The 22,785-nt window shown below is 69.6% G+C and overlaps 2 protein-coding genes across 2 annotated transcripts; both read right to left on the bottom strand.

Annotated features, from left to right (window-relative positions):
• Positions 1–3,371: 3,371 nt before the first annotated feature.
• Positions 3,372–11,559, bottom strand: LOC141734844 (26S proteasome regulatory subunit 6B-like). Its single transcript, XM_074567051.1, has 11 exons — positions 11,446–11,559; positions 10,714–10,812; positions 9,153–9,339; positions 8,276–8,422; positions 7,107–7,216; positions 6,915–7,008; positions 6,129–6,296; positions 5,328–5,404; positions 4,507–4,675; positions 3,657–3,712; positions 3,372–3,580 (listed from the first exon to the last, which is right to left on the bottom strand). The coding sequence occupies exons 1-11, from the start codon at positions 11,479–11,481 to the stop codon at positions 3,467–3,469; spliced, it is 1,257 nt and encodes a 418-aa protein (XP_074423152.1). The 5' UTR covers positions 11,482–11,559; the 3' UTR covers positions 3,372–3,466.
• A 739-nt stretch (positions 11,560–12,298) lies between these two features.
• LOC141734776 (uncharacterized) lies at positions 12,299–22,758 on the bottom strand. The gene is made up of 10 exons (XM_074566940.1): positions 22,289–22,758; positions 22,028–22,197; positions 21,319–21,444; positions 20,457–20,588; positions 19,850–19,966; positions 19,035–19,083; positions 16,057–16,346; positions 15,247–15,423; positions 14,597–14,734; positions 12,299–13,241 (listed from the first exon to the last, which is right to left on the bottom strand). Exons 1-10 carry the CDS (start codon positions 22,675–22,677, stop codon positions 12,385–12,387), a joined length of 2,445 nt encoding a protein of 814 aa, XP_074423041.1. The 5' UTR covers positions 22,678–22,758; the 3' UTR covers positions 12,299–12,384.
• Positions 22,759–22,785: the final 27 nt, after the last annotated feature.

Here is a 22,785-nt window from a genome sequence, read left to right as displayed (position 1 = left end):
CCCAGTCCTTCCCAGTCCCTCCCGTCCTCCATCCCCGTGTCTCCCAGTGCCTCACCAGTGCCTCCCAGTGTCCCCCCAGTCCTTCCCAGTCCCTCCCAGTGCCTCCCAATGCCCACCCAGTCCTTCCCAGTACCTCCCAGTGGCCCCCCAGTCCTTCCCACTCCCTCCCAGTGCCTCCCAGTTTCCCCCCAGTCCTTCCCACTCCCTCCCAGTTCCTCCCAGTGCCCCCCCAGTCCCTCCCAGTGCCTCCCAGTGCCCCCCCAGTCCTTCCCACTCCCTCCCAGTGCCTCCCAGTGCCCCTCCAGTCCTTCCCAGTACCTCCCAGTGTCCCCCCAGTCCTTCCCACTCCCTCCCAGTGCCTCCCAGTTTCCCCCCAGTCCTTCCCACTCCCTCCCAGTGCCTCCCAGTGCCCCTCCAGTCCTTCCCAGTGCCTCCCAGCCTCCCTCCCAGTCCCTCCCAGTGCCTCCCAGTGCCCCCCAGTCCTTCCCAGCGCCTTCCAGTGCCTCCCAGTGCACCCCCAGTCCTTCCCAGTCCCTCCCAGCCTCCATCCCCGTGTCTCCCAGTGCCTCCCCAGTGCCTCCCAGTGCCCCCCCATTCCTTCACATTCCCTCCCAGTGCCTCCCAGTGCCCCCCCTGTCCTTCCCACTCCTTCCCAGCCTCCCTTCCAGTGTCTCCCAGTGCCTTTCCAGTGCCTCCCAATGCCCCCCAGTCCTTCCCAGTCCCTCCCAGTGCCTCCCAGTGTCCCCCCACTCCTTCCCAGTCCCTCCCAGTTCCTCCCAGTGCCCCCCCAGTCCTTCGCAGTCCCTCCCAGTTCCTCCCAGTGCCCCCCCAGTCCTTCCCACTCCCTCCCAGTGCCTCCCAGTGTCCCCCCACTCCTTCCCAGTCCTTCCCAGTATCTCCCAGTGCCCCCCAGTCCTTCCCAGTCCCTCCCAGTTCCTCCCAGTGCCCCCCCAGTCCTTCCCACTCCCTCCCAGTGCCTCCCAGTGTCCCCCCACTCCTTCCCAGTCCTTCCCAGTATCTCCCAGTGCCCCCCAGTCCTTCCCAGTCCCTCCCAGTTCCTCCCAGTGCCCCCCCAGTCCTTCCCACTCCCTCCCAGTGCCTCCCAGTGCCCCCCCAGTCCTTCCCACTCCCTCCCAGTGCCTCCCAGTGCCCCCCCAGTCCTTCCCACTCCCTCCCAGTTCCCCTCCCAGTGCCTCCCAGTGCCTCCCAGCGCCTCCCAGTGCCTCCCAGTGCCCCCCCAATGCCTCCCAGAGACCCCCCAATGCCTCCCAGTGCCCCCCCAGTCCTTCCCAGTCCCTCCCAGGCTCCCTCCCAGTCCTTCCCAGTGCCTCCCCAGTACCTCCCCGTGCCCCCCCAGTCCTTCCCAGTCCTTCCCAGTCCCCCCCAGTGCCTCCGAGTGCCCCCCACTCCTTCCCAGTCCCTCCCAGCCCCCCTCCCAGTGCCTCCCAGCGCCTCCCAGCACCTTCTGGGCCTCGGGGGCGCCCTCGGGCCGTTGGAGCCGCTCGCTCTGGGTCTCGCAGCCGGCGCGGAACAGGCCAAAGGGCTCCCCCGGCAGCGCCTCCGTCCCCGCGTCCACCCCCCCCCCCCCCGCACCCCCCCGGCTGGGGTGGGGGGACACGGAGGTCACCATGGGTGGGGGGGACCCGGGGGGGGACACTGGGGACTCCCCGGGGTTGTGGGGACCCGGGAGGGGGGGACACGGGCGTCACCGCGGGGTGGTGGGGAGTCGGCGGAGGGGGGGACACGGGGGACACCCCGGGGTAGGGGAGACCCCCTCCCCCCCCAGATGGGACAGGGGACATTTCGGGGGGGGACAGGGGACACTGGTGGCACTTCGGGGGGGGGGGGGTGTCCAGGAGATACTGCAGTGGCAATTGGAGGGGGGGGACAGGGGACACTGGGGGGGGACAAGGGACATTGGGGGGGGCCTGGGGACACCGGTGGCACTTTGCGGGGGGGCCAGGGGACACTGCGGTGGCACTTGCGGGGGGAGAAGACACCGGTGGCACTTTGCGGGGGGGGGCCTGGGGACACTGCGGTGGCACTTGGGGGGGAGAAGACACCGGTGGCACTTTGCGGGGGGGCCAGGGGACACTGCGGTGGCACTTGCGGGGGGAGAAGACACCGGTGGCACTTTGCGGGGGGGGGCCTGGGGACACTTTGCGGGGGGGGGGGGGGACAGAAGAACCGGTTGCACTTTTTGGGGGGGGGGGGGGGGGCGGTTCAGGGCGTGGCCGGGCCCGTGGAGGGGCTCAGGGCTCGGGGCGGGGGGGGGGAGGTGGGTTCGGTTCGGGTTCGGTCGCGATCGGTGTCGGGTTCGGCTCCGCTCGGCGTCGGGTTCGGGCCGGGTTCGGCTCCGTTCGGCTCCTTCCGACCCCGATCGGGTTCGGCCTCGGCTCCGGATCGCGTTCGGCTCCTTTCGGTTTTTTCCGGCTCCGCTCGGGCCGGGTTCGGGTCCGGCCGCGATCGGCGCCGGGTTCGGCTTCTTTCGGCTCTTTTCGGCTCTTTCCGGCTCCGCTCGGGCCGGCTTCGGCCGCGATCGCTCCCGGCGCACTGCGGCGCTTTGGGGCGGGGCGTGACGTAACGAGGGGCGTGGCGTCTCCCCCCCCACCCCCCCCCCCCCCAAAAAAATGTCCCCAAAGGCCACCCCCGTGTCCCCAAGGGCCCCCCCGGGTCTCCAAAGGCCACCCCTGTGTCCTCAAGGCCACCCCCGGCGTCCCCAAGGACGTCCCCAAGGATGTCCCCAAAGATGTCCCCAAGGTTGTCCCCAAGGTGTCCCCAAGGATGTCCCCAAGGACACTTCCGCGTCCCCAAGGTGTCCCCAAGGATGTCCCCACGTCCCCAAAGATGCCCCCATGTCCCCCAAGGTGTTGCCATGTCCCCACAGATGTCCCCAAGGACGTTTCCGTGTCCCCGAGGTGTCCCCGAGGGCGTCCCCACGTCCCCAAGATGTCCTCAAAGATGTCCCCATGTCCCCAAAGATGCCCCCACAGACGTCCCCAAGATGTCCCCAAGGTTGCCCGCATGTCCCCAAGGTGTCCCCATGTCCCCACAGATGTCCCCAAGGACGTTTCCATGTCCCCAAGGTGTCCCCATGTCCCCACAGACGTCCCCAAGGACATTTCCATGTCCCCAAGGTTGTCCCCATGTCCCCGAGGGTGCCCCCATGTCCCCAAGATGTCCCCACATCCCCACAGACGTCCCCAAGGTCGTCCCCACGTCCCCAAAGACGTCCCCAAGGATGTCCCCACAGACATCCCCAAGGTCACCCCCACGTCCCCAGGGATGCCCCCACAGATGTCCCCAAGATGTCCCCAAGGTCGCCCCCACGTCCATCCCCGTGCCCCGAAGCAGACGGGGGTGGAGGCGGGGGGGGAGGGGGGTGACCTTTTATTGGAGCCGGGGCGGGTGGGGGCGGGGGCGGGTGACAGCGGGGTGTCCCCCGTCGTCCCCCGGGGGACGGGGGTCACTTGTAGAACTCGTGCTCCTGCTCGTCCTTCTTGATGACCGTCTTGTAGGCCTTCTCGAAGTCCTTGGCCAGGACGATGTAGCGGTTCTCCCGCACGGCCAACATGCCACCCTGCGGGGGATGGGGACACCGCGTCACCCCTCCCCCACCTTGTCACCTCCCCCCCCCCCCCGGCGGCGTCACCCACCTCCTGGCAGATGGAGTTGATGTCGGCCCCCGAGATCTTGTCCGGCCGCGCCACGTCTTGGGACAAGGGTGAAGGAAAAAGGGAGCGGCCACCGCCACGGCGTCCCCTCCCCCCGCCCGGCGTCTCCTTGGGGGTCCCGATGTCCCCACGGCGTCCCCAGTGGACGCTCGAGTCCCCCGTGTCCCCATGGTGTCCCCAACCCCGACGTCTCCTTGGGGTTCTTGATGTCCCCGTGGTGTCCCCAACCCCGACGTCTCCTTGGTGTCCCCAACCCTGACATCTCCTTCGGGTTCCCGATGTCCCCATGGTGTCCCCACCCCTGACGTCTCCTTGAGGGTCCCCGATGTCCCCATGGTGTCCCCAACCCCGACATCTCCCTGGTGTCCCCAACCCTGACGTCTCCTTGAGGGTCCCCGATGTCCCCATGGTGTCCCCAAAGGCCCCTCAAGTCCCCGATGTCCCCATGGTGTCCCCAACCCTGACGTCTCCTTGGGGTTCCTGATGTCCCCATGGTGTCCCTGATGGCCCCTCGAGTCCCCGATGTCCCCCTGGGGTCCCCAACCCCAACATCTCCTTGGTGTCCCCAACCCTGACATCTCCTCGGTGGCCCCGAAGCCCCCGTGACGTCCCCAACCCTGCCGTCTCCTTGGAGCTCCCCGATGGCCCCACGGCGTCCCCAACCCTCCCTTGTCACCCCCCTCGGCCCTTCCTGGTGTCCCCACGAGGTCCCCAACCCTGCCATCTCCCAACCTTCCTGCTGGCCCCAGCCCGCCGGGATCCCCCCCACCCCCACCCCCACCCCCGGGTGGTGTCCCCCCTCCCGCCCCGCCCCCGCCGCCTCCCCGGATACAGTCCTCGAGGTCGACCTCCTCGGAGAGGTTCATCTTCCCGGTGATGGTGGAGAAGATGAGTCGTTTCTGGCGCCGGTCGGGCAGCGGGAACTCGATTTTCCGGTCCAGGCGGCCGGGACGGAGCAGGGCCGGGTCCAAGGTGTCCGCCCGGTTGGTGGCCATGATCACCTGGGGACGGTGGGGAAGGGTCACATGGGCGTCACCGTCACGGCGGGGCAACCACGACCCAACCCACCATCCATGGGATCCACCGGAACCTCAGGGAACCCACCAGCACCCCGAGGAACCTGCCGAGAACCTCAAGGGAACCACCAACGCCTCAAGGGACCCCCACCCCCATAGCACCCCTGGGACCCCCCCATAGCACCCATCGGACCCCAGGACACCAAGGAGCCCACCAGCACCTCAAGGAACCCACCAGCACTCTTGGGACCCGCCCATAGCACCCATGGGACCCACCAGCACCCCGAGGAACCCACCGAGAACGTCAAGGAACCCACCAGCACCCCGAGGAACCACCAGCACACTTGGGACCCCCACAGCACCCATGGGACCCACCAGCACCCATGGCACCCCAGGACCCCAAAGAGACCCCCCAGCACCCTTGGGACCCCCACAGCACCCATGGGACCCACCAGCACCCCGAGGAACCCACCGAGAATCTCAAGGAACCCAGCAGCACCCCGAGGAACCACGGGCACCCAAGGGACCTCCATAGCACCCATGGGACCCACTAGCGCCTCAAGGAACCCACCAGCACCCAAGGGACCCCCATAGCACCCTCGGCCCCGCCCCGCCCTCCCCCCCCGGGCCCCCCGACCTTGACGTTGACGTTCTGGTCGAAGCCGTCCATCTGGTTGAGGAGCTCCAGGAGGATGCGCTGAACCTCCCGGTCAGCTGCGGGGGGCGGAACATGACGGGTGGAGGGGTGGGTGCCGAGACCTTCCCCCACCCCTCCCCCCCAGCACCCACCACCCTCCCAAGGACCCTCCGGAACTGACCCCACCCACAGCTGGGGGGACCACCCAAAGACCATGGGACACCAGAAGGTCCCAGAACCCCAGCCGGGGGTTCTCCGGGGGGTTCCTGACCCCCACCCAAGCCCCCGGGACCACCAGGAAGTCCTAGAGCCCCACCACAGGGTTCTCCAGGGGGCTCCTGACTCCAACCCCAGCCCCAGCAGGTCCTGAAACCCCACCACGAGCGTCTCCAGGGGGTTCCTGACCCCCACCCAAGCCCTGAAGATCACCCAAGAGGTCCCAGAACCCCACCACGAAGTTCTCCATGGGGTTCCTGACCCCCAACCCCAGCCCCAAAGATCACCCAAGAGATCATGGAAGCCCACCACGAGGTTCTCCAGGGGGTCCCTGACTGTCACCCAAGCCCCGAAGATCACCCAAGAGGTCCTGGAACCCCACCACAAGGTTCTCCAGAGGGTTCCTGACCCCCACCCAAGCCCCGAAGATCACCCAAGAGGTCCTGGAACCCCACCACGAGGTTCTCCAACGGGTTCCTGACTCCAACCCCAGCCCCAGGAGGTCCCGGAACCCCACCACGAGGTTCTCCAGGGGGTTCCTGGCTCCAACCCCAGCCCCAGGAGGTCCCGCGCGTCCCCCCTCACCCCCGGTCTGGGCGTCGAAGCGCTTGGTGGCGATGGCGTCGATCTCGTCGATGAAGATGATGGCGGGCGCGTTCTCCTTGGCCAGGCGGAAGACGTCGCGCACCATGCGGGGCCCCTCCCCCAGGTACTTCTGCACGAACTCCGAGCCCACCACCCGGATGAAGGCGGCTGGAGGCGGGGGGGGGGGGCACCCACCGGGGCTGGCACCTTGCCTCTGGGTGGGGGGGGTGGGGTGGCCCCCCAGGGAGCACCCCCGGACCTCCCACGGCCACCAGAACCCCAAGGAACCCACCGGCACCTCCAGGAACCCACCGGCACCCCAAGGTTCTCCCCACCACCCTCAGGAACCCACCAGCTCCTCCAGGAACCCACCACCCACCATGGGTGCCCCCAGCACCCCAAGGGTCCCACCAGCACCCCGGGGAACCCACCACCCCCCATGGGTGTCCTCAGCACCCCAAGGGTCCCACCAGCACCTCCAGGAACCCACCAGCACCCCAAGGTTCTCCCCACCATCCTCAGGAACCCACCAGCTCCTCCAGGAACCCACCACCCACCACGGGTGTCCTCAGCACCCCAAGGAACCAACCTTCACCCCAAGGGTCCCACCAGCCCCCCAAGGAACCCACCACCCCCCATGGGTGCCGCCACCACCCCGAGGAACCCACCAGCCCCCCAAGGAACCCCCCAGCACCTCCAGGTACCCACCACCCCCCATGGGTGCCCCCAGCCCCTCAAGGGTCCCACCAGCCCCCCCAGGAGCCCCCCACGGGTGCCCCCCCCAACCTGTGGTGTGATGGGCCACCGCTTTGGCCAACATGGTCTTGCCGCAGCCGGGGGGGCCGTACATGAGGACACCCCGGGGGGGGTCGATGCCGATCTACGGGGGTGCGGAGGGGACACGGATGGGACAACCTGGAGGTGACCTCGTGGGTGGTGTGTCGTTCCCCCCACCCACGGGTGGCCGCCGGGTCCCACCTGCTTGTAGAGCTCAAAGTGGGTGAGGGGCAGCTCCACGGCCTCCCGCACCTCCTGCTTCTGGATGTCCATCCCCCCGATGTCCGCGTACATCACGTCCGGCTTCTGGTCTGCGAGGAGACGGCGGCCACCCATCAGAGGAGGGGGAGGGGCGGAGGGGGGCGGCCACCGGAGAAGAACCCCGGGTCACCCGGGCTCCGAAGATGGAGTCCCACCACCCATCGGCCAGGCTCTCGTCTTTGGGTGAGGCCAAGGGCCAGAGATTCCTCGTCCAACCTCATGGATGGGTGGTGTGTCTCCATCCTCACGTGACACCAAGGACCTGCCCCAACCTCGTCCCCAAGGTCACGCGGGACCTTGTCCGTGGACGGGTGATGGGTCTCCATCCTCACGTGACACCAAGGACCCGCCCCAACCTCATCCCCAAGGTCACGTGGGACCTCGTCCGTGGACGGGTGATGGGTCTCCATCCTCACGTGACACCAAGGACCCGCCCCAACCTCGTCCCCAAGGTCACGCGGGACTTTGTCCATAGACGGGTGGTGGGTCTCCATCCTCACGTGACACCAAGAACCTGCCCCAACCTTGTCCCCAAGGTCACGCGGGACCTCGTCCGTGGATAGGTGGTGGCCCCAGGGAAGGTGGTGGCCCCCAGGGGGTGTTGGTGGCCCCACCTGAGACGGGAGAACCCGGGAATCTCTTGAGAACCTCCTCAGTCCCACCACCCAGGGGGTTCCTGCCGGCTTGGTGGCCCTGGGGTGGGTGGTGGTGGCCCAGGGGAGGCTGGTGGCCCCGGGGGAGGTTGGTAGCCCCCGGGGAGGTTTGGTGGCCCTACCTGAGGCGAGCAGCAGAACCTAAGAACCTCTTGAGAACCTCCTCGGTCCCACCACCCAGGGGGTTCCTGCTGGGTTGGCGGTCCTGCGGTGGGGGTGGTGGCCCGGGGGGAGGTCAGTAGCCCTGCGGGGGGGCTGGTGGCCCCTGGGGCAGGTTGGTAGCCCATGGAGGGGGTTGGTGACCCTACCCGAGGCGAGCAACAGAACCCGGGAACCTCTTGAGAACCTCCTCGGTCCCATCACCCAGGGGGTTCCTGCCGGGCTGGTGGCCCGGGGGAAAGCGTTGGTGGCCCATGGGAGGTCGGTAGCCCCGGGGGGGGGTTTGGTAGCCCTTACCGGAGGTGAGCATCATGATGCTGCTGTCGGCCTCGGGGGGCAGGACGTCCACCAGGGCGTTGCTGTGTTTGTGCAGGGCCACCGAGGCGTTGGGCTTCAGCAGCTCCCGGTCGATGGTGCTGAGGATCCGGACGTAGTAGTTGGAACCTACGGAGAAGCCACCGGCCGCGGGTCACCTCCCCTCCCCTCCCCTGCCCCACAAGTCGTCGTGGGGGGTGTCGTGTCCCCCCCGCCCCACAATGTGCCCCACAAGTGGTCCCACCACCCCACCACCACCCCCAACCGGGGTCTTGGCGTCCATCCCCACGTCCTCACCACGTCCCACGGGATCCCAGCGGGACGAGGCAAAGCTCGGCCCCACAGCGCCACCGCCAGCCCCACGGCGCCGCCGCCCCATGGCCACCTCCAGCCCCACGGCCACCTCCAGCCCCACGGCCCCAACCACCCCACGACCACCTCCAACCCTTGATGTCCAGCCCCACAGCCCCACGGCCACCTCCAGCCCCACAGCCCCACCAAACCACCCCATGGCCACCTCCAGCCCTCCACGTCCAGCCCCACGGCCCCATGGCCACCTCCAACCCTATGGCCCCACCACCCCATGGCCACCTCCAACCCCTGATGTCCAGCCCCATGGCCACCTCCAGCCCCACGGCCCCACCACCCCACGGCCACCTCCAGCCCTACGTCCCCACCACCCCATGGCCACCTCCAACCCTTGATGTCCAGCCCCACAGCCACCTCCAGGCCTACGTCCCCACCACCCCACGGCCACCTCCAACCCACGTCCCCACCACCCCCAACCACCTCACGGCCACCTCCAACCCTACATCCCCACCACCCCGTGGCCACCTCCAGCCCCACGGCCGCCCCCCACCGGTGGTGGAGCCCACGATGGCGGTGTTCTGGTCGACGGCCTCCAGGAACTGGCCGATGACGAGGGGGATGCTCTGGATGCGCTTCACCTCCTCCTGGGCGTGGAGGAACTCCTTCTTCAGGTTCTTCTGCTCGTCCTTGATGTACTCCTCCTGCACCTCCAGGAACTCCAGCTCCTGCTGCAGCTTCTGCCACCGGCACCGGCCTCAGGGACGGCCTCGTCCCACCCCGGGCCTGCTCCCGAGGGACCTGCTCCCCCCGGAACTCCTCCTGAGGAACCTTCTCCTGAGGAACCTGCTGCTGAGGGACCTTCCCCTGAGGGACCTGCTCCGGAGGAACCTTCCCCCGAGGAACCTTCTCCCCTTGAAACTCCTCCTGAAGGACCTTCTCCCGACAGACCTTCCCACGAGGCACCTTCCCCCGAGGGACCTTCCCCTGAGGGACCTTCTCCCGAGGAACTTCCCTATGAAGGACCTTCCCGGAGAGATCTTCCCATGAAGGACCTTCCCCTGAGAGATCTTCTCCCGAGAGACCTTCTCCCCCTAGAATTTCTCCTGAGAAACCTCCCAAGAGACCTTCTCATGAGGGACCTGCTCCCGAGGGACCTTCCCCTGAAGAACCTTCTCCCGAGGGACCTTCTCCCCCTGGAACTCCTCCTGAAAGACCTTCTCCCGACAGACCTTCCCATGAGGGACCTTCTCCCGAACAATCTTCCCCTGAGGGACCTTCTCCTCAGAAACCTTCTTCCCCTGGAACTTCTTCTAAAGAACTTTCTCCTGACGGACCGTCCCCTAAGGGACCTTCTCCTGATAGACCTTCTCCCCCTGCAACTTCTCCCGAAGGACCTTCCCCCGAGGGACCTTCCCCTGAGGGACCTGCTCCTGAGGGACCTTCTCCTGAGGAACCTTCCCCTGAGGGATTTCTCCCGAGGGACCTTCCCTGAGAGACCTTCCCATGAGGGACCTTCTCCCAAGGGACCTGCTCCCCCTGGAACTCCTCCTGAGGAACCTTCTCCCGAGGGACCTTCCCCTGAGGAACTTTCCCACGAGGGACATTCTCCCTCTGGAACCTCTGAAGGACCTTCTCCCAAGGGACCTGCTCCCAAGGGATCTGCTCCTCCTGGAACTCCTTCTGAGGAACCTTCTGCTGAGGAACCTTCCCATGAGAGACCTTCTTCCTCTAGACCTTCTCCTGAAGAACCTTCTCCTGAAGGAACCTTCTTCCTCTGGAACTTCTCCTGAAGGAGCTACTCCCAAGGGACCTGCTCCTCCTGGAACCCCTCCTGAGAAACCTTCTCCCGAGGGACCTTCCCCTGAGGAACCTTCCCATGAGGGACCTTCCCATGAGGGACCTTCCCATGAGGGACCTTCCCATGAGGGACCTTCTCCTGAAGGATCTTCCCCTGAGGAACCTTCTCCCGAGGAACCTTCCCCTGAGGGACCTTCCCCTGAGGGACCTTCTCCTGAGGGACCCGGCCCTTCCCCCACCTGGACCCGGACCTTCTCCAGCCCCCCCCCGCCGTGCCCCACAACCCCCCCCCGTGCCCCACACCCCCCCCCCACCTTGTAACGGCTGTAAAGGTCCTCCAGGTCCTCGGGTTCGGGCACCAGGAAGGACAAGGCCGTGGGGGGGCGGGGGGCGGCCAGCGCCGGCAGCTCCTCCTGGGGGGGGGGGACACCCAGAGTGAGGGGGTGGGGGGGGACACCTCGGGGGGGGGGAGCACCCAGGGGTGGGGGGGGAGACACAGAGAGTGGGGGGGGGGGAGCACCCAGGGATGGGGGGGGGCACCCGGAGATCGGGGGGGGGGGCCCACACAGAGATCCGGGGGGGGGGGGATGGACACGGGGGGGGGGGGGGGCACCCGGGGCGGGGGGGCACGTGGATGGGGGGCGGGGGGGGAACCTGGAGAGTTTGGGGGGGGGAGGGGGGGGCACCCGGGACGGGGGGGGCGGAGGACGGGACCCAGAGATCGGGGGGGGGGCACCCAGGGGTGGTGGGGGGGGCACAATCCGGGGGGGGGTCACCCACAGAGTTGGGGCGGGGGACACCGGGAGAGTGGGGGGGACCCGGTAAATGGGGGGGGGGCAGCTAGAAATTGGGCGGGGGGGGCACGGGGGGGGGGGGGGGGGGGTCGCTCCAACACGGCGGCGGCGGCGGCGGGGAGGGGGGGGAGCAGCGATGAGGGAAAAGCCCGGACGCGCCGGGAGCGGGGGGGGGCGCGGGGGCGGGGGGTCCGGGAGGGTCCCCGGGGGGGGTCCCCAAGGTGTCGCCGCCCCCCCCGCCCCCCCCCCGACCTGCGCCTTCTCCCCGAGCAGCCCCAGCTCCTCCATGACGGCGCGCGACTGACGCGACGGCCGCCGGAACCGGAAACGGGCCCCACTTCCGGAGTTGGGGCGAAGGGGGCGGGGGCGGAAACACGCCCCGCTTCCGGCGCGGGGGGTGATGGGAGACGTAGTTCCGGCCTGTGCGGCCCAGTATGGACCAGTGCGGACCAGTAAAGGCCACTACGGGCCAGTATAGACCAGTGCGGGCCCCTGTGGACCAGTATCGGCCAGTATGGACCAGCGAGGGCCGGTACGGACCAGTATAGACCACTACAGACCAGCGCAGGCCAGTAGAGACCAGCGCGGGCCAGTAGAGACCAGTAGAGACCAGTACAGACCAGTACAGACCAGTTTAAACCAGTATAAACCACTACCAACCACCGCCCCGCCCCAGCCACCCCCCCGAATCAGGGGCTCTTGGCCCAAAAGCTCCCGAAATGGCCGGTTTTCAGCCCAAAAGTCCCTCCCAGTCCCCTCCCAGTATCTCCCAGTCCCCTCCCAGTCCCCCCCCAACTCCTCCCAGTCCCTCCCAGTATAACCCGTCCCCTCCCAGTACATCCCAGTCCCCTCCCAGTACACCCCAGTTCCCTCCCAGTATAAGCCAGCGCCCTCCCAGTCCCTCCCAGTACCCCCCAACCCCCTCCCAGTACATCCCAGTCCCTCCCAGTACATCCCAGGGCCCTCCCAGTCCCCCCCAACCCCCTCCCAGTATATCCCAGTATCCCCCCAGTCCCTCCCAGTACATCCCAGTCCCTTCCCAGTCCCTGCCAACCCCCTCCCAGTACATCCCAGTCTCTCCCAGTCCAAAAACGACCCCTCCCAGTTCCACCACAGCTGTTTATTGCCCCCCCCCCCCCCAGCCACGGCCGGGGAGGGGAGGGGGAGGGGCCGTCCCAAGCCCCGCCCCCTTTAGAGGAGGGGCCAAAGCAGGAGGGGGAGGAGCCAGCCCGGGCAGCCAATGGGGTGGCCCCGTCCCTTCGGCCCTCCTTCCACCGCCCCCCCCAGGGGCCGCCCTCCCCCCGCCCGCCCCGATGGCGCCTTGGCCCCGGCCGCCATCTTGGGGTCAGCGGCGGCCATCTTGGGGTCAACGGCGGCCATCTTGGGGTCAATGGTGGCCATCTTGGGGTCAGCGGCGGCCATGTTGGGGTCAATGGTAGCCATCTTGGGGTCAATGGTGGCCATCTTGGGGTCAATGGTGGCCATGTTGGGGTCAATGGTGGCCATCTTGGGGTCAATGGTGGCCATGTTGGGGTCAACGGCAGCCATGTTGGGGTCGGCCATGTTGCCGTTGGCCAAGTCGACCCCGCCGTCGACCCCGCCCTTGACCCCGTCGACCCCGCCCTTGACCCCGTTGACCCCCCGGGTGCCGGCGGCCGCCACGTCGGCCCGGGTGGCGGCCATCTTGGTGCCCGCGGCGGCCATCTCGGTGGTCGTGGCGGCCATCGCCGTCACGGCGCCGGCCGGCCGGGGGGCGGCTTGGCGGCCCCCCGGGAGGTTGGTGGGGGGCGGGGCGGCGGCGGCGGCGGCCATCTTGGTGAGGTTCGGGGCGGGCGTGGGGGCGTGGGCGTGGGGGAGGAGCTGGAGGCGGGGCCGATCGGGGGCGAAGAAGCTCCGATTGGTGGGCGGCAGGGGGGGGAGGGGCCCGTTGCAGAGGTCGCCGGCGCAGCAGGAGCCCGTCAGCCCCACGGCGTCGTCCCCCACCCGCGTGGGGCCGCACTCGGCGTCCCGGGAGCAGCCCCGAACCTCCCGCCACAGCGTCACCCCGCCTGCGGGGAGGGGGGGGGGACAGGGTGTCACGGCCGCCAGGGCTCCCAGTACATCCCAGTATAACCCAGTCCCCCCTCCCAGCGCCTCCCGGCCCTCCCCAGTCCCTCCCAGTATATCCCAGTCCCTGCCGGCCACCTGCCAGTACCGCCCAGTCCCTCCCAGGATAACCCAGTCCCCCCCCCCAGCGCCTCCCACTCCCCTCCCAGTCCATCCCCCTCCCCCTCCCTCCCTCCCAGTCCTTCCCAGTCCCTCCCAGTATATCCCAGTTCCATCCCAGTCCCTCCCAGTCCCCTCCCTGTGTATCCCAGTATGTCCCAGTTCCATCCCAGCACCTCCCAGTACCCCCCCAAACCATTAAGGGGGTCGGGACCCACGGGGTGACAACTGGGCCCCAACTGGGAGGGGACTGGGATAGACTGGGAGGGACTGGAGGGAACTGGGTTATACTGGGAGGGGGTTGGGAGGGCCTGGGGGATACCGGGAGTGACTGAGAGGGGACTGGGAGAGACTGGGATGTACTGGGAGGGACAGGGAGCAACTGGGAGGGACTGGGATATACTGGAGAGGGCTACAAGGGTACTGGGAGTGAACTGGGACATACTGGAAAGGACTGGGAGGGGACTGGGATGTACTGGGAAGGAGAGGGAAGGGACTGGGAGGAACTGGGGTGTACTGGGAAGGGCCTGGGATGGACTGGGAGGGACTGGGGGGGACTGGGAAGGAACTGGTCTATACTGGGAGGGACTGCTGCATACTGGGAGGGACTGGGAGTGTGCTGGGATACACTGGCGTGGACTGGTGTATACTGGGAGGCACTGGGAGCATACTGGGATATACTGGGAGGAACTGGGAGCATACTGCAATGCACTGGGAGGAACTGGGAGCGTACTGGGAGGGACTGGGAGCATACTGGGATGTACTGGGAGGGACTGGGAGCGTACTGGGATGTAATGGGAGGAACTGGGAGTGTACTAGGATATACTGGGAGGGACTGGGAGCGTACTAGGATGTACTGGGAGAGACTGGTGTATACTGGGGTGTACTGGGAGGGACTGGGAGCGCACTGGGACGTACTGGGAGGGGCGTAGGGCCAAACTAGTCCATACTGGGAAGGACTGGGAGGGACTGAGAGGGACTGGGAACATACTGGGATATACTGGGAGGGGCTCAGGGCCGAACTGGTCCATACTGGGATGTACTGGGAGGGACTGGGCCATACTGGCACACGATGGGAGCCCCGCCCCCTCCCAAAGCCCCGCCCCTTCCGCCGGGCCCCGCCCCCTCGCCAGGCCCCGCCCCCTCCGCCAAGCCCGGTGCCACCGCCTCCCCCCCCCCAGCTCCCCCATTGGCTGACCGAGAGCGAGGCTGAGGTTGCCATGGAAACAGCCGCGCTGGTCGCCGTAGCAGCCGAGGACGCGGAGGGGGGAGCAGGGCCCGGCCTCGGGGCAGCCGAAGCAGCGCAGCCCATTGGCCGGCTGCTCGCTGATGTCATCTGGGGGGGCGGGGCGGGGTCAGGCGGGACACGCCCACACGCCCCCCCTCCCCCCCCCGCCCCCCACCCCGGTCCGACCCAGGACATCCCAGTATAACCCAGTGCCCCCCCGGTATGTCCCAGCCCCCCCCAACCCCTCCCAGTATAACCCAGTATCCCCCAGTGCCTCCCAGTATAGCCCAGTCCCCTCCCAGTGCCTCCCACGCCCATCCCAGTACATCCCAGTCCTCTCCAGCCCCCTCCCAGTCCCTCCCAGTATATCCCACTCCCCCCCAGTCCCCCCAGTCCCATCCCAGTATAACCCAGTCCCCCTCAGCCCCATCCCAGTCCCCTCCAACCCCCCCAGACCCCTCCCAGTCCCCCCCAGTCCCTCCCACTCCCCTCCCAGTATATCCCAGTCCCCCCCCACGCCCATCCCAGTACATCCCAGTATGTCCCAGTCCCCCCCACGCCCATCCCAGTCCCTCCCAGTCCCTCCCAGTCCCCTCCAGCCCCCCCCGCCCCCCCGGTACCTGGCAGGGGGAGGGCGCCGTCGGTGCCGAGGGGGAGGAGCCCGTTGCAGCCCCGCCCCCCCCGGCACTGCCGCCGCCGCGCGAACAGCACGAGGCCGGACAGGGGCAGCGCGCGCGCGTTGGCCCCGCCCCGGCCCCGCCCGCACCCGCGCGCGCCCAGCGCCAGCCGCCCGTGACCTGCGGGGACGAACACACACCCCCCCCCCCGGCACGTGACACCGGCGTCCCCCCGGAAGGGACCCCCCGGCACGTGACACCGGCGGAGACACACACACACACACCCCCCCCCTCCACCCCCCCCCCCGGAAAAGAGACACACAAGAGACACACACCACACACACCCCGGCACGTGACCCCGCGACCCCCCGGAAGGGTCCCCCGGCACGTGACACCGACCCCCCCCCCCCCCCCCGGCACGTGACCACCGGACGCCCCTTCACCTCCCCGGAAGGGGACCCCCCCGGCACGTGACACCGGCGATTTCCCCCCGGCGCCCCCCCCCCCTCCCCGGAAGGGACACACACACACACACACACACACCCCCCCCCCCCAACCACTACCACGTGACACCGCCGGACCCTTCCCCTCCCGGAAGAGACCCCCTCCCACGTGACACCGACCCCCCCCCCCCGTCACGTGACCCCCTGGACCCGGAAGAGACCCCGGCGGCCGGCGAAGCCCCACGGGCCGGACCCGGGCGTTCGGGCCCCCCCCGGGAAGGGACCCACCTCCCGCCCCCACATCCCCGCCCCACATCCCCGCCCCACATCCCCACCCCACATCCCCGCCCCACATCCCCGCCCCACTCACTCCAGGTGAGGGCGGCCAAGGCCTCGGCGCAGACGTCGCTCTCCGGGGGGCAGGTGACGTTCTGGGCCTGGCGGCAGGTCCCGTCCTCCGCCCCACAGCTCAGGCACTCCAGCCCCACGGCGCCGCCTGCCCCCACACAGCGCGGCGGGACGGGACGCGTGGGGCGGACGGAGGGGACGGGGGACACGCGCAACCCCCCCCCGCCCGCCCCATGGCGCGACCCACCGACCGCCACAACACCCCCCTGCCCCACAGCTCCTGCCCCACAGCGCCCTGACACCCCCCTGTCCCTGCCCCAAAGCGGCCCAGCCCCATAATCCCAGCCCCTGACACCCCCCCTGCCCCACAGCTCCTGCCCCATAGCCACCTGACACCCCCCCTGCCCCACAGCTCCTGCCCCATAGCCACCTGACACCCACCTGCCCCACAGCTCCTGCCCCATAGCAACCCAGCCCCAGAGACCTGGGCCCTGACACCTCTCCTGCCCCACAGCTCCTGCCCCATAGCCACCTGACACCCACCTGCCCCACAGCTCCTGCCCCATAGCGACCCAGCCCCAGAGACCTGGGCCCTGACACCCCTCCTGCCCCCACAGCTCCTGCCCCATAGCCACCTGACACCCACCTGCCCCACAGCTCCTGCCCCATAGCGACCAGCCCCAGAGACCTGGGCCCTGACACGCCTCTGCCCCACAGCTCCTGCCCCCATAGCGCCCTGGACCACCCCCCCTGCCCCACAGCTCCTGCCCCATAGCGACCCAGCCCCAGAGACCTGAGCCCTGACACACCTCTGCCCCACAGCTCCTGCCCCACAGCGCCCTGACACCCCCCTGTCCCTGCCCCAAAGCGGCCCAGCCCCATAATCCCAGCCCCTGACACCCCCCCTGCCCCACAGCTCCTGCCCCATAGCCACCTGACACCCACCTGCCCCCACAGCTCCTGCCCCATAGCGACCAGCCCCAGAGACCTGGGCCCTGACACCCCCCCTGCCCCACAGCTCCTGCCCCATAGCGACCCAGCCCCAGAGACCTGAGCCCTGACACACCTCTGCCCCACAGCTCCTGCCCCATAGCGCCCTGACACTCCCCTGTCCCTGCCCCATAGTGGCCCAGCCCCATAGCCCCAGCCTCTGACAACCCTCTGCCCCACAGCCACTGCCCCATAGCGCCCTGACACCCCCCCTGCCCCATAGCTCCTGCCCCACAGCGCCCTGACACCCCCCTGTCCCTGCCCCATAGCAGCCCAGCCCCATAGTCCTGGGCCCTGACAACCCCCTGCCCCATAGCTCCTGCCCCATAGCGACCCAGCCCCATAGTCCTGGGCCCTGACAACCCCCCTGCCCCATAGCTCCTGCCCCATAGTGACCCAGCCCCATAGTCCTGGGCCCTGACAACCCCCTGCCTCACAGCTCCTGCCCCCTAGCACCCTGACACCCCCCTGTCCCTGCCCCATAGCGGCCCAGGCCCATAGACCTGGTCCCTGACAACCCCCTGCCCCATAGCTCCTGCCCCACAGCGCCCTGACATCCCCCCTGTCCCCAGCCCCATAGCGGCCCAGCCCCGTCATCCCAGCCACCGACACCCCCCTGCCGCACGGCTGCCCCCCCAAGTGGCCCTGCCCCACGGCTCCTGCCCCACGGCTCCTGCCCCACGGCTGCCCCACAAGCGCCCCCCGCCCCATACCTGGCAGCAGCAGCAGCAGCGGCAGCAGCCGGGCCCCCCCCATAGCCCGGCCCCACATCTCGGCCTTGCCCGTGCCGTGGGGCGCAGCCGCCCCCATTTATGGGTGCGGGGAGAAGGGTGGGGCGAAGGTGGGGGGCCCTCGGGGCTCCCCGCCCCATAGAACGGCCCCCCCCCACGGCCTTCCCCGCCCCACAGCGGCCCCTGGGAGCTCTGCCCCATAGCGCTGCCCCACAGCCTTTCCCCGAGCCCTGCCCCATAGATCTGGCCCCCCGTAGTCCTGCCCCACAGACCTGCCCCACCCATAGCCCTGCCCTATAGAATACAGAGCTATAAAACAGCTCCCGTGCTTCTGCCCCATAGATCTGCCCCATAGGCCTGCCCTATAGTGTAGGCCCCACAGGCCTGCCCCATGGCGTACCCCTGACAGCCCTGCCCCATAGCACAGCCCCATAGCTGTTACCACAGCTCTGCCCCATAGCACAGCCCCCACAGCCCTGCCCCATAGCTGTTCCCACAGCCCTGCCCCACAGCACAGCCCCACAGCACAGCCCCATAGCTGTTCCCACAGCCCTGCCCCATAGCACAGCCCTGCCCCATAGCACAGCCCCATAGCTGTTCCTACAGCCCTGCCCCATAGCACAGCCCTGCCCCATAGCACAGCCCCATAGCTGTTCCTACAGCCCTGCCCCACAGCCGTTCCCACAGCCCATCCCACGAGCGATTGAGTCACCCCCCAAGTGAGTCACCCCCCATAGCGGGGGGGGGGAGGGGCGGGGGGGCACGCCCCACCCTGCCCCACAGCGGGGGTGTGCGCGTATGTGGGGCGGGGGCCCCAACGAAGCTGCTTTTAATTAATTTGTTATAAATAAACGAGGGGGGGAAGGGCCCGGTGTGGGGACCCCGGCGTCCGCGCCCCATAGAAAAGGGGGGGGACACAGGTGTCCCGGCCCCATAGAGAGGAGCTGGGGGGGGGAGGGGGGCGGGTTGGGGGTGGGGACCCCGGCATCTGCACCCCATAGAAAGGGGGGGGGGGGGACCCAGGCGTCCGCGCCCCATAGATTAGTGGACTCAGGCGTCCGGGCCCCCACACATCCGTCTCCCGACCTAGATGTGTGGGGGGCAGCCGTGAGAAGCAGGAGGAGGAGGAGGAGGAGGATGTGGGTCGCGAGGCCGCCGGGGGGGCCGGGGGGCGTCGTCGGAGGGGGGGTCGCCGGGCAGGCGGTTGCAGAGCGCCCCACGGCAGCAGTGGGGCAGGGCCTCCCCCCGCAGCCCCCCCAGCCCCACGGGGGTGTCGCACCAGTCCGGGCTGGCGCAGCCCCGAACCAGCCAGGGCTCCCCCGAGGGGCCTGGGGGGACGTGGGGGTCAGCGACCCATAGAGAACCCCCTGGACCCATAGAACCCTGTAGGGACCCTCCAGCCCCATAGAACCCCATAGGGATCCCCCAGACCCATAGAGACCGCATAGGCATTCCCCAGACCCATAGGGACCCCCCAGCCCCATAGAACCCCATAGGGACCCCCCAGACCCATAGAGACCACATAGGGATTCCCCAGACCCATAGGAACCCCCCAGCCCCATAGAACCCCATAGGGAGCCCCCAGACCCATAGGGACCCCGCAGCCCCATAGAGAACTCCCCAGCCCCATAGAGACCCCATAGGGACCCCCCAGCCCCATAGAAAACCCCCCCGGACCCATAGAGAGCCCACAGGGACCCCCCAGACCCATAGAGACCCCATAGGGAGCCCCCAGCCCCATAGAACCCCCATGGAGACCCCCAACCCCATAGGGATCTCCCAGCCCTATAGGGACCCCCCCTGCCCCATAGAGACCCCATAGGGAGCCCCCCCAGCCCCATAGATTCCCCCCCAGCCCCACACCCCCCAGCCCCCACAGACCCCCCCAGCCCTATAGATCCCCCCCAGCCCTATAGATCCCCCCCAGCCCCACAGACCCCCAGCCCCACAGAGCCCCCCCAGCCCCATAGATCCCCCCTCAGCCCCACATCCCCCCAGCCCCATAGATCCCCCCCAGCCCCATAGATCCCCCACAGACCCACCCAGCCCCACAGACCCCCCCCAGCCCCATAGATTCCCCCCCCCCAGCCCCACGTCTCGCCCCCACCGTAGGCAGGCCCCCCCGGCAGAGCAGCACTTGTGGGTCGCAGCCGTGGGGCTCGGGCCCGTCGCAGCCCCAGCAGCGCAGCCCCGAGGGGGGGGGGTCGGGCTCTGTCGCACCAGTTCACACCAGTTCACACCAGTTCGCACCAGTTCGCACCAGGGACACCCCCCTCACCCCCCCCAGCGCCTCCCAGTACATCCCAGTATAAACCAGTGCCCTCCCCAGTGCCCCCCAGTACATCCCAGTACATCCCAGTATAAACCAGTGTCCCCCCCACTCCCCCAGCGCCTCCCAGTACATCCCAGTATAAACCAGTGCCCCCCCCACCCCCCAGCGCCTCCCAGTACATCCCAGTATAAACCAGTGCCCCCCCACCCCATCCCAGTACAAACCAGTATAAACCACCCCCCCCAGTCCCCCCCAGTGCCCCCCCAGCCCATCCCAGTACAAACCAGTATAAACCACCCCCCAGTCCCCCCCAGTGCCCTCCCAGTCCCTCCCAGTCCCCCCCCAGTGCCCCCCCAGTACATCCCAGTATAAACCAGTGCCCCCCCAGTCCCTCCCGGTCCCTCCCGGTGCCCCCCCGCCCCCGCTCACCCCGCGGGCAGCTCCCCCCCCCGCAGCAGCGCACGGTCACGTGACGCCCGCGCGTGCCGTTCCCGCTCTCCAGCCCCAGCAGCGCCCGGCACGCGCCCACCCGGCCGCACCCGCGCAGCTCCTGGGCGCGCGCTGGGGGCGGGGCACGGGGTCAGGGGGCGGGGCCAGGGACGGGGGGCGGGGCCAAGGCCCCTCTCCTGCCCCCGCCCCCCCCGGCCCCTTCCGCGCCCCCCCCGGGACCCCCCCTCCCCCCCCCCAAACCCCCTCCCCCCCCCACCCTGGGACCCCTCCCCCACCCCGGGGATCCCCTCCCTCCCCCCCCTCCACCCACGGGAACCCCCCCCAACAGAGACCCCTCCCCCCCCCCAGAGACCCCCCCCCTTCGGGTCCCCTCCCCCCCTCCAAACCCCTCCCCCCCAGCCCCCCCCCCCGGGGGACCCCTCCCCCCCTCCAAACCCCTCCCCCCCCCAGCCCCCCCCCGGGGGACCCCTCCCCCCCGCCCCTCCCCCCCCTTCGGGACCCCTCCCCCCCTCCAAACCCCTCCCCCCGCCCCTCCCCCCGGAGACCCCTCCCCCCCCTCCCCCACCCCCAGAGACCCCCCCCTTCGGGACACACCCCTCCCCTCCAAACCCCTCCCCCCCCCGGGAACCCCTTCAGGACCCCCCCCCCCTCCAAACCCCTCCCCCCCCCGGGAACCCCTTCAGGACCCCCCCCCCCTCCAAACCCCTCCCCCCCCGGGAACCCCTTCAGGACCCCCCCCCCTCCAAACCCCTCCCCCCCCCGGGAACCCCTTCAGGACCCCCCCCCCCCTCCAAACCCCTCCCCCCCCCCGTCCCCCCCCCGGGCCCCGCCCCTCCCCCACCCTGCCCGGGGGGGCGCGTGCTCAGCCACAGGCAGCGGTCGGTGGGGCGGGGGCAGGGCAGCGCCGCGGGGGGGCCCCGGCAGGAGCCGTCGGAGTCGTCGCAGGTGGGACAGAGCAGGGCGGGGCCTGGGGGGAGGGGAGGGCTCGGCACCCCTCCCCCACCCCCGGCCCCACCCCCCCGCGGGACCCCTCCCCCCCGATAACACCTCCCAAGGGACCCCTCCCCCCACGAGACCCCTCCCCACCCCCAGGGACCCCTCCCCCCATTTGGCCCCTCCCCCCCAGATACCCCACCCACGGGACCCCTCCCCCTCCCATAGATGACCCCTCCCCCCATTTGGCCCCTCCCCCAAGGGACCCCTCCCCCACCCCCAGGGACCCCTCCCCCCATTTGACCCCTCCCCCACGGGACCCCTCCCCCTCCCATAGACGGCCCCTCCCCCCATTTGACCCCTCCCCCAAGGGACCCCTCCCCCCACGAGACCCCTCCCCCACCCCCAGGGACCCCTCCCCCCCATTTAACCCCTCCCCCTCCCATAGATGACCCCTCCCCCCATTTGGCCCCTCCCCCATGGGACCCCTCCCCCCCCATAGACGACCCCTCCCCCCATTTGGCCCCTCCCCCCCCATAGACGGCCCCTCCCCCCACTTGGCCCCTCCCCCCCCCCATAGACGGCCCCTCCCCCCGCCCAGCGCACCCCGCGCTCACCCTGCGGGGCGGGGGAGGGGCCGGGGGGGTCGCACCCCTCCTGCTGCTGCCCCCCCCGCGGCAGCGGCTCTCGCGCAGGGTCAGGCTCTGCCCGTGGGAGCGGAGGGTCAGGGTCAGGGCGGGGCCGGGGGCGTCGCACCCCCCCTCCTCCCGCCGCAGCACGCGCCCCCCTGCGGGGTCAGAGGTCGCGGTCAGGGGGTGGGGTGAAAGGTCGCGGCCCTTGACCTTTGACCTTTGACCCGGGGGGGGGGGGGGCGTGACCTGCGCTGGCCGTGAGGGTGGTGCGGCGACAGGCGGCGGCGGGGGAGGGGCAGCGCTGGGGGCGGCAGCCGGAGGCGTCGCAGCGGGGGCAGAGCAGGGCCCGGCCTGGGGGGGGGGAAATGTGTGGGGCAGGAGCCCGGGGGGGGGGACGCGACCCACGGCCTGCCCCATGGAACGGGGATCCCGGCATCCAGGACCCATAGAACAGGGATCCCGGCATCCGGGACCCATAGAATAAGGGGACCCAGGTGTCCGGGACCCACATCCCGCCCCATAGATAGGACCCCAGTATCCAGGACCCACAGCCTGCCCCATAGAACGGGGATCCCGGCATCCAGGACCCATAGAATAAGGGGACCCAGGTGTCCGGGACCCACATCCCGCCCCATAGATAGGACCCCAGTATCCAGGACCCATAGAAAGGACCCACACCCCACCCCATAGAATGGACCCAGGTGTCCGGGACCCACATCCTGCCCCACAGAAGGGACCCCGGG

Source organism: Larus michahellis, chromosome 25 (genome assembly GCF_964199755.1).
Source record: "Larus michahellis chromosome 25, bLarMic1.1, whole genome shotgun sequence".
NCBI classification, from domain to species: Eukaryota; Metazoa; Chordata; class Aves; order Charadriiformes; family Laridae; genus Larus; species Larus michahellis.
Note: the sequence above shows the minus strand (reverse complement) of the source record. Positions and strands in the feature narration are given on the sequence as shown.